The sequence below is a fragment of the Lipotes vexillifer genome, unplaced genomic scaffold, assembly GCF_000442215.2.
Source record: "Lipotes vexillifer unplaced genomic scaffold, Lipotes_vexillifer_v1.1 scaffold665, whole genome shotgun sequence".
NCBI lineage: Eukaryota > Metazoa > Chordata > Mammalia > Artiodactyla > Lipotidae > Lipotes > Lipotes vexillifer.
In genome coordinates, this window is record NW_006790302.1 from 445956 (window position 1) to 456892 (window position 10937).

At 40.2% G+C, this 10937-nt stretch overlaps 1 protein-coding gene across 1 annotated transcript in view; it reads left to right on the forward strand.

Moving 5' to 3' along the window:
• The window catches only part of MCTP2 (multiple C2 and transmembrane domain containing 2), a 190938-nt gene that overhangs the window by 52929 nt on the left and 127072 nt on the right, over window positions 1-10937 (forward strand). The window contains exons 8-9 of the mRNA XM_007463535.1: window positions 7353-7517; window positions 9796-9926. Of these exons, the coding sequence (XP_007463597.1) occupies window positions 7353-7517; window positions 9796-9926 (296 nt within the window). The remainder of the gene's footprint in view (window positions 1-7352; window positions 7518-9795; window positions 9927-10937) is intronic.

Here is a 10937-nt window from a genome sequence, read left to right on the forward strand (position 1 = left end):
TGCGGGATCCTCCCAGACCGGGGCACGAACCCGCGTCCCCTGCATCGGCAGGCAGACTCTCAACCACTGCGCCACCAGGGAAGCCCCCACTTGGGCTTTTTGAAGTGTTTCATCCTCAGCCTCATCGCCCAGCAGCCGCCTGTGATGGGATGCTGGTTGGGTCTTGTGACTATACGCTGTCTTGCCAGGGGGTGACTTGGCATCCTTGACAGTTGTGACCCCTCCCATAGGCTGCTGTCCCCGGGGGCTGGCTGTGTCTGTGGGTTAGCTGTCTGGCCAAATGAGTGAAGTCTGGGAAGTCTCAGCAAATTATTGTGGTTGTGCTTTTGCCTTTGATTCAGTTATACAGGTTGACCTTGTCAATTTTGCTTCTGACACGTGGGCCAAGATGTGTTCACTGAAGACCTCATTGCAGGTTGAAGCACTTTGCAGGGCTGGGACTCCGGTGGCTTTAGAAGTGTGGTTTTAACGTATTTAGCTTCTGTAGGGTATCTTGTCACAAGGTTAGTTTAATGTGGAGGAACTTAAATTGAAAGAGGACAGTCAGAGAATTTGGAGGGAAGCTCTTTCTGGCTGTCTGTCTGCCTATCTATCTATCTATCTATCTATCTATCATCTACCTATCTATCCAGCTACATATCATGACGTGCTTTGTGACCAGAGCCCAGGTAAGAACCAGGAGGAAGTTTGGATGATTGTTTTGTCTGTCCTATAGTTTGGGGTTGAGAAGAAGCTGCTCAAACTGGAAGAGATGCCACTCCTCCCACCTTACTGGTAAATGCCCTCTGTCACTATACCTTTCTCTAGGTGGACCCATGTCCCTTCTTTGGCTATAAGCCCAGGAAGTAGCCCAAGCAAAACCCCTTGCAAGAAGTGTGGTCCATTTGTAGAACTAAACTGAGAGTATTGTGCCTGGACCACTTTCCCAGTTAATAGAATGCTTTTTGTTTGTTTGGTTCCTTTTAATTTTGACACATTCTTAACTCAAATGCCCACCCTTAGTAATACCTTTTACTTTTTTTGTTTTCTTGGTTAAATTTGAAGGATTGGAGAATGGTATACCCCAAACAGCCATATACATCCATATACCTGTCTATCTCTATCTGCTCATCTATATATCTACCTAATTTATTTGTCTGTCTATATGCCTGTCTCTCTACCTACCTACATGCCTGCCTATCTATCTAGAGGTGACACTGCACGGGCACACGTCTAAATATCTTAACCCCGATGCTTCTACTGCCTTGTTTTGAAGTCTAGGTCAGCATTACCCTGAGCAGAATGGTTTCTAGAGGCTTTCCTCATTTCTGTGAGCTTCAGTCATGCTCAGGTAAGACCTTGGACCTGTTAGAACTCTCAAACCTTGTGTGTCTCCAGCCCAGAAGAACAGAGCCACTTCCTTCCTAAACTTTGCATCAGATCTCTCCTCTCAGTGACATTAGGTTCAGTTTTGGCTAAAAAAAATAAAATAAAATAAAAGCCTCTCACTGAGCACATACTATATTGTCAGGAACACTGTACTGAGAATTCGGAGACAAGAGTTGGCCATCATAACTGATGAGGGATTAGGAGAGGTGAGAGTGAGGAGGTGGGAGTATTCAGAGACTAGGCCCTTATCTTGGCTTTACAGATGGGTGGGGTGGATTGAAGGCTGGGGACTGAGAAAGCTGGAGTGAATCTCACCAGATGAGAAGGAGGAGGAAGTGAATTGAGACAGGACATTTATAAAATAATGTGGTGCATGGCAAGTGCTCCGAATTCTTTGTTATCAGTTCCAAAGGGGAGCCCCTGGGCCAACACCATCAGCGTCACCTGGACATTTTCTGAAATGTGAATGTTGGGCCTCCATTTCAGGCCTCTCAGATCAGAAACTCGAAACGGGGCCCAGCCATCTTTTAGCAAGCCTTCCAGGTGATTCAGAAGCATAGTGATGTTTGAGAGCCACTGGTGAGGGTTAGGGTATGGCGTGGGATGCTAGGGAAAGTAGGAGGCAAAGCCAGGGATGTAAGAGGGGCAGGCCTTGTAGAGCAGTGGGGAGCACTGCTAAATCTTAGGTTTGGCTGGGATTAGGGTGAGGCAGGTGAGGTGCCTGGGGTGTAAAACATGAGAAGGCACTCGGGCTCAGGGGCCAGCCCTGCCCTTGCAGAAGCCTGAGAAGTGAGCACCTCCTTAAATGTTTCACCCCGAATGCCTCACTTGCCTCACCCTAGTCCCAGTCTCGTATAGGGGTACCCTTGACCTATTTTAAGTGAAGGAGAGACATAGAAATACGGAACACAGACATGAAGGCCCGCAGGATGACACATGTGAATCAAGAAATACTAGTTGATGAATATTATCGTATATGAGCCCAGCATTTAATATTGAGCTTTCTAGAGGTCAGGGCAAAAAGGAAAACCTTGTTGGATCACATAGCCTTCATTTTTTCCCCCCTCAGTCCAGAACCCTGAGAATCATTGGGTATTTATGGACTTTATCAATTTTTAGAAATCTTCTCTTAGTCTAATTTTTATTTTTAAGTTCCAACATGGAGTGAGGTATTCCCTTTTAATTAAAAAAAATAATTTAATATAATCCTTTTATAGCTAATGTCTTTGTGCACACAGATTATTCATATCCTTGGGACTGTGAAATAGTTTTCATCTATAAATATAAATCTCATCTTTCATGTCCATTCCCCTGTGGGAAATTTAAAAGGCTTCCTTTATGTCCTATGCAAAAATGTTTGTGTAGTTCTAGGAGAGTTTATGCCTACAGGGTTCTCTTCAGATGATATAAGGAGCTGTCGAGGAGCAGCTTTCTGGAAGCCTGTTGCATGAATGTATGGATCTTCTCATGTCATATATGCTACAAAAGCTGTTGACAATGAGAAGTAGTTTTACATGTTGAAAAAGCTTGGAAGGAATATTTCAGGGAAACCTTTTATAGACTGAATGTTCTCCCTTAGTTTTTCTAAGCATTGCCAACATAGTTGGAATCTTGCTTTACTCCTCATTTTGCTTACAAAGTTAGTTCCTTTCTTTTTTTCATGCATTTGTCTCCTTGACTCCCTACTTTCTCACAATGACTCAGGAAAAATAATTAATGAGAGTCAAAATAAGATGGATTGGCAACATCGGAACACATACTTTTAAATCTCCATCACTGAGATGATCTAAAAGCTACCCATACAGTAATTGGCACCAGTAAGGTAGGCCTAGTACCAAAACCTTGTAAAAACATTTTCTCAGTGCCCCTATTTTTTTTTTTTTAATATTTACTTATTAATTTATTTTGCTGCACCAGGTCTTAGTTGCAGCATGCAGACTCTCAGTTGCGGCATGCATGTGGGATCTAGTTCCCTGCCCAGGGATCAAACCCAGGGCCCCTGCATTGGGAGCACGGAGCCTCAACCACTGGACCACCAGGAAAGTCCCGCCCCTATTTTTAATTTTAATTTTTTTAATGTTTTGGTGTTTTTTTTGTCACCCAAGGGAGTGCTTTGAATTGTTACCCCGTGGTATTGGTCAGCATAGTTAGTTATGGACTGTGGCATCACTGAATATAACATTGCTTTTGATAACTGTAGGCTATGGCCCCAGCTCCTGGACTCTGTGCCCTCCTAGCAGGATCCTTCTTTACTCCTGACCTCTCTGCTATTCTCCCTGGCTTGGGACGGACAGGAGGCATTGAGCTGACATGTCCACTATCCCAGGGTTTCCTTTGTAGCCACACCGGGAATCAGGGTACTGGAGTCTACATTGCTGTCTTCACAGCATGCCACTTGGCCAAAATCCTCAAATAATGCATGTCGCCAAGCTGCAATCTATTTTTTATGTCCCAGGAAGGAAAATCTATTCACTGTTTTGAGAGTCTATTCCTAGATCAAAAACTCCTGAGAATTCTGCACCTGTTGGAAGTGAGCAGACGCTCCACAGCCTATACTTTCAGTCTTTCTCCCTTTCTTCCCTTCCTTCCTGTGAAATTTTTGTGACCTGGAAGCATATTAATGTTTTGGAATCTGTTTCATTTTTACAAAAGCTAATATGTTTCAAAGTTAAATATCACACCTTATTTTCACTAGTCATAACTAAGTTGCATGTTTCAAAAGAAAGTCACTTTTTCTGGGTGTAGATTTGGTGGGGTGAGGGCCAAGGAAGAGAGCCTATGAATGAATCCACGTAGAAATAGTAAAAGGTTCTGATCCTCTGGGAGGAAGGAGAAAAATAACAAAACCCTGATGTACTATATTTTATCCATTATGTCTGCTGAGAAATTAGGGTCGGGACCCAGAAGCTTTGCTCTATCTCCTGGTGTTTATTTCAGCTCAGGTGGGGTGGGTTTCTCCTTTGGATGGGTCATTTCCTTCTCTCCTTTCACATTCCAAGCTGCATTAAGATGACAAATTTCACATATAGGGCTCGGGCACGGTCATGAAAACCTGAGCTATTGAGCTAACAGAGTGAGTGCGGAGGAGTCGATTTATGGTGGGGAGAAAGGGAGCTTTTGACGAGCACAAAAGATTTGGAGAGCCCAGATCTGCATCAGAGCACACATGGGATGGCCCGGATGCCGCCCACAACCACAGACCCTGCTCTTAAGCCTCATCACAAGTCTCAAGGGTGGAAGAGAAATGCGAAGGTAGTTAAGAAACGTCTTTAAAGCTCATACTCATATCCTAGACTGCATCGCTCGCAAATGAAACTTTTTTTGGACATAACCTTATAGTGGACTTTGCAGAAATACTTAGGGTGAAATAAGTAGAATAATGATCCTGTGTCCTTTTCTATCTGTGAACTCTGCAATAAATACTTCTCTTTTCCTACCCCGCTTTTAGTAAGGAAAAAAAAAATCTTGGACAGCAAAGAGCAAGTCCATCACATCAAACATGACTGTGTTAAATACTAAAATGTTCAAAGTCCGACTGAGATAGATAAAAGCTTTGATGGAAAGTGGATATTTCCCAGGGACATTGCAAGCAATAATCCAGATGTTAGAGTGTAATGCAACGAGTGTCCGTGGATAGATCAGGAGCTCCAGCCAAGCCGGGCCTGATGTAGGCCTTTGCCTTGCCCTCCCATGCTGTTCCGCCATATGGAACCTATCTCTGGGCCCCCTTAATAACCAGCTTTGGATTCCATTTTCACAGAGCTCATAGAGCTAAGTGGGGCTGTTTTATGGACAAGTTAGAAGCCTTTCCAAGATAAACATCCAATTTGAAATTAGGACATACCAAGCCGCAAAATTATTTTAGGGCATATTTCATGGAAGCACTGCCATTTTTCTTAGGCAATTGCCAGACTGTAGGATGCCCTTTGATCCCTTGTGGACATTACTCCCTTCTTTATAAAAAGGATTTTGAAATAGTTGCAGTGTTTAGGGAGGAATATATCTGTCGGAACTTTGAAGCATAGCCATGGGACAGGTCATGCTTCAGCTTGTTGGTCGGCAAGTCGAACTTTAAGAAGAAAAAACATATAAAAGCAAAGTGCAGCAGGATATATGAATCAAAATCTCATTTTCTTTTTAAAGATAGAAATTTTCAGCCCATGTGCTTACTAAGCTAGAGAATGTATTAAGTGTATCTACATCTGTATGCACACATATAGATTATATACATATTTATATATGTATCTGTCTATATATTGTGATGGTGTGCATTGTTTTTAGCACATATAAAATTACTTAACTTTATTTCATACACCTTCATTATTGAATATATTCTGTCCACAACCCAACTGCAAATAGAAGTTAGAGAAAGAATTGTTCATGTTTTCCAGAGGAGAGGGTTTTTTCTTTTTTAAAAAAATTACTTATTTTCCCATCTCCCTTTCCTGCTCTGTTTCAGCACCTCCAAACCCCTGTGTGTATGTGTGCATTTGTGTGTGTGTGTGTGTGTGTGTGTGTGCATTTGTGTGAATTCCAATTTCAAGAGAAAAGCAACACAGATAATGAAGTTGGGAGTACAGATTTCCTTAAAAGTATTTTGTTTAAGGAAATCATAAAATGATCCAAACACTTGGCATTATTGCATCATTTATTAGGGGTGGTGGAGTGACGTGTGTTGGATGAGGTAAGCTGGCATGTAATTAACATGGCACTGACATACTCTTTGTTGTGATAAATTGTGACTAACTGGTCATCAAACCGAGCAAATTGATGCCTAAATTATCTCGAAGATAGAGTGAGCAGATGACAGGAATGAATATATAGTGTTAGAAATTCATTGCTTTACTATGATACCATCTACCTTCTTCAGCCCATTTATTTCTCCCTCAAATCAAGCCGTCCACACTCTGTGCCATTTCACTTATTGAACAGAGAACGTGAATGAACTCCGCCAACTGAATGCAGCCTGCAGATCGTGTAGGGTATCCTCACTCAAACAAACTAACCTTGAGACCTTCAGGGCATTTAACAGTATTAAAGGAATCATGGTTACTTGTGTTGAGTGTGATCATAGCATGGTTCTTATGTAAAAACAAACAAGGATTTTGCTTTCAAATATTTCAGGCAGAAAAAAAAATAGTGAAGGGATAGGTGAAATAAGGTTGACAAAATGTCAAATCTGATAAATAAGCACATGGAGGTTTGTTGTTCTATCTTTGTGTGTGTTCGAAAATTTACATAATGGAAATTAAAAATAAAGTGTGCTTGGCCTCTTTATAATTTAATAATAGGGGATATTTGCCTTTTTCTATATTCTGTTTAAGGTGTGTGTGAGTAATACAATGTAGAAAAGGAAAAAAAAATAAGGTAACAAGTTACTGAACCCCTACTGGGTCCCAGCCATGGGGCTGTGCTCTTTACGCAGCCTTCCCTCTGCAAAGCTCATTTGGCTGGCTAGCTGATTACAGGCTATATCTGGAGTTGTGAATCTCACAGTGGTGTTAGGCTTTTTAGATGTAGCCCAAGGAATAAAGGGAAGTGGGGACAGATTCAAGTGTGAAGGATAAATTCAAAACCGTAATTTCTAAATGCCCAGAGGTATTTTGTTTCCCTGAAAAGCAATGTCTGGTTCTTATATCTCTGTTTCCCAGAATGCCTTTCTTCCCTTCCTACTATTAAAATAGCCAAAGGCCCAGCTGAAGGATTCCTACCAAAGAGCACATCTAGGTGGGAGTACAGGCCAGTGCCAAATGCAAGTGTTGTTCGAATTCATGCTTTGCTATATGTTTCAAGTCCAATGCTTGAGAAGGAAGTCACATAACTGTGATTGCAGGTTTGCAAAGCCAGTGAAGAATATTAACACTTTTACCAGGCAGGGAGTGCTATTTCTAATCAAATATTGAAAGCTGGAATTCCTCTGATCACCAAAGTCACACTCAAGAATTATCAGCAAGTTTATATGTTATCTTTATTTTTTGCTTTAGTCCTCTTTGATACGCAACCTCCGGCTCTCAGAGTTCTTGAAAAAGAACCAACTCTGGAACGGGATTATAAGTATAACTTTGTTGGAAGGAAAGAATGTCTCAGGAGGAAGCATGACAGAGATGTTTGTCCAGTTAAAACTGGGAGATCAGAGGTATAAAAGTAAGGTAAGTTCTGTCAGTTCCTTAAGGAGAACAATATCTTTAAGATTAAAACAATGGAAAAAAATGTTTTCCCACTCTAAACTTCGCAAGAACAGAATTTATTTTTAACCCTCCTAACTGTATTAGGAGCAACCCAGAAAACAAAATAATTGTATAGGTGCAGTCTATTAATATGGATATTTGATTGCTTAGTATAATCTATTTTAATATACTAAACTAAAGCTAGAGAAAGCTTATTAAATAATAGATTTGAATGCATGGCTTATTTTTGTTTTGAAAATAAGCAAACTATGTTTCAGAGAATGAGGGAAAAAGATTACTAAATGCTTTCAAAATCGTATAAAAATAAAATGGTATAGTATGTTATAGTTGGATTAAAATATTTGAGTTAACTAAACATGTTTTCAAAATTATGTACTCCGGGCTTTCTCTAACTTGTTGGTATGAACACTAAAAATAGACATCTAGTGCTGCTGGGGGTTTTTTTGCTGTGATTTTTTTTAAACTCTCTAAAAAGTATTAAAAGTGATTTGTTTTGACCAAAGGTAATGGCTGTTTTTAGCCGTCTTTAAAAATCAATCATCTTATTCTGCTGATCCAACTTCCATTTAATTTTTAATCTCAGTAATTTGGTGTGGTTTTTATTTCAAAAACACTAGTCTCCAAACCATGGTAATTAATTAGTTTTACATAACTGTCAGACAGAAATATTTCCTATGTTTTATGGATTGAGGGAACTAGGGTACTTGAAAGTTAAGTCATTTGCCAAAAGCCACATAGGAAGAAAAACATCAGTGGAAGATTTTGAAAATAGGCCTGAGGATATCTGCAGTTTGGGCTTTCGAGTATAGAGGACTTAACTGAAGCAGGCTAGTTAGAAAATGATTTAGGGGGGCAAGAGGTTTTCTCTGCTGCACAATTTTCAGTGCAGAATCAAATATGAAATGTCATTTACTCCACAAGGAGTAGAGAATTGAAGCTCATATTGAAGAATCGTTTATTATAAGAAACGCAAAAAATTGAAGACAAGTTACAGCAGAAATATACAGATAATTATTTTAACCAGGCAGTTTTAGGCTGTACCTCACAGTGAGTATATCCAGGATGACCACAGCTCTCCACTAAGATTCCTTTAACGATCCAGGGTCAGGGTAAGGATTTATAGAAAAATTATTCATCACTAAGCACATGCACCCTTTTAGACTAAGGGGAAGTGTGGAATTAGTCCAGTATCTGCTACGTTCCCCCTTGGGGAATATTACACTTAATTTGTGGTCTAATAGTTTTTTTTTTTTTCTTCATGGTTTCAAAATGCCGTGAACTGATATATTTAAGCCCGATGATGATGAAAAACAGCGTAAATGATGTTACGTGATGTTGGCTGCAGCTGAGGTCTGAGCAGTCCCTGTTTTCTCATGCGGGGATACTTGGCCCCAGGATTTAATAGTTGGCCCTGAGGTCCTGATACTTAGTGGCCTGCGTTTTTGCTCACTTTTTATTCACAAATTGAATCTCTGTGTGAATGAAACAAAAATGAAAGTCCTGCCAATGAATCAAACACACAAGCAATTTGAAATCACTCTCGGAGAACACAGGAACACTTGTGGAGTTTTCAGACCACGCTTGTTAATTTTTAGGTTTGGCTGCAGTGGAATTTCATAGTCTTCCTCTCATTCTAGTGACGGGATTCAGTAAACTTGGATTTAAAAATAGGCAGCAGCCTACAGGTTACGGGTTTCTCATGTAATACATCTGACAGATGTTAATTAAGACCCCAGACTGTTAATTCATATAGTTCTTAAGCCAGTAATGAATGGATGTGCCAATAAAAATGTTACTTCCATCTGATTAACCAATTAGTATCTTTCATAAGAGAGAACACCTGTAAAATGTCTATTGAGATATATTATATAGAGAGCATATCTCAGTAGTCATTATTGTATGTGTGTAATAAATATTATATAATAAATATATATATATCAAAAGTATGTGTTTTATATATATATATAAAATTTACGGTTTCTTTTGGGATAACAGGGTTTCTCCAAATTTGGTGGATAAATTAGTGAGTCTGGGGAGTCAGCTAAAAAGAGTATGATGTTTGGCCAGTTCCCGAAACCTTGAAGTCCCTCTCGTTTCCAAAAAGAAAAGTTTAACTTTATAAGAGCAATTATAACCATAATTATGATCTTCTGCTGTTTAGAAATGAAATGAATGTGTAGCTGCTGTAGGAATGAATGCCATTTTAAGAAAATAAATAATATAACTGCATGTTTTCTAGACACTGTGTAAGAGTGCAAATCCGCAGTGGCAGGAACAGTTTGACTTTCACTACTTCTCTGACAGGATGGGCATTTTGGACATTGAAGTGTGGGGAAAGGACAGCAAAAAGCACGAGGAACGTCTGGGCACGTGAGTCTGCTCTGCTTTTTAAATGGTGGGAGATGTGTCTGCATTGAGGCTGGTCTGAGGGAATATCTTTATCTGTTTGAGCTTAGAATAAAACCTCATATCCCCACCCCAAGGAGCCATAAGTTAGCTGGGCCCTAACCTGGGGAAAGTTTTTTTCATTTTTTCAATTTAGTATTGATTACAACAGAAGAAAATTGTATGTGCCAGGAAGTCTCTAAAGAAAGATAATGTACCATCTCAGACTCTTTGGGAAATGTTGGTATAAGTGTCCAATGCACCCTATGATTTGGGTTTTGCTACTTAGTGAAATACCATATAATTTAGTAACACTGTGAAGCTAGGTGTCCCAAATTGATGGAAACTTTTCAGTGTCCTTGATGAACTTTGTGGCAAATCATAATGAAATCTACTGAGGCCAAATTTGTTTTATTTCTTTACTTTGGACCTTCCCAACTTAACTGAGGGGCTCACTCGTACATAACAAAAAATAGTGTAAGTACTATTGCTTCCTTATAGGATTGTAGTAAGAATATAGTTAAATACAATTGTGCCTGCACTGTGACTGCTCCAGTTTGAGCACGAAGGAGATGCTGGTGGAAGCGTACATCTCTGATCTTTCTGATAGCCCTGCAAGTTCGTGGTATTATTTTTGTTTTATAGATGAGGAAATGGAGTGCAAGAGGTTTGCATACATCTTCGCTGTAGACTTCAGAGCAGCGAGTGCGAGAGTCAGGATTCTGTGTTTTCAAAGACCAAGTTTTTCCCACCAAACCACTGCCTTTTGTTCAGCCCATATGCATACAATTTGTCCACCAGTCCTAAGTATAAGCATTTAAAGGGCTCTCAACGGCTGTTTGTGGGCTTTTTCAAACCAAGTTCTCTGGAACCCTGGGTTCAGGGAGATGCCTTGGGGTCACCCTTGGAGAACGGGGGTCTCCTGAAACCAGAGCATCTCCACTTTTACCTGTGCTCTACATTGGTAGAGCTCCATTCGAGGGAAGAGTTTCCTGC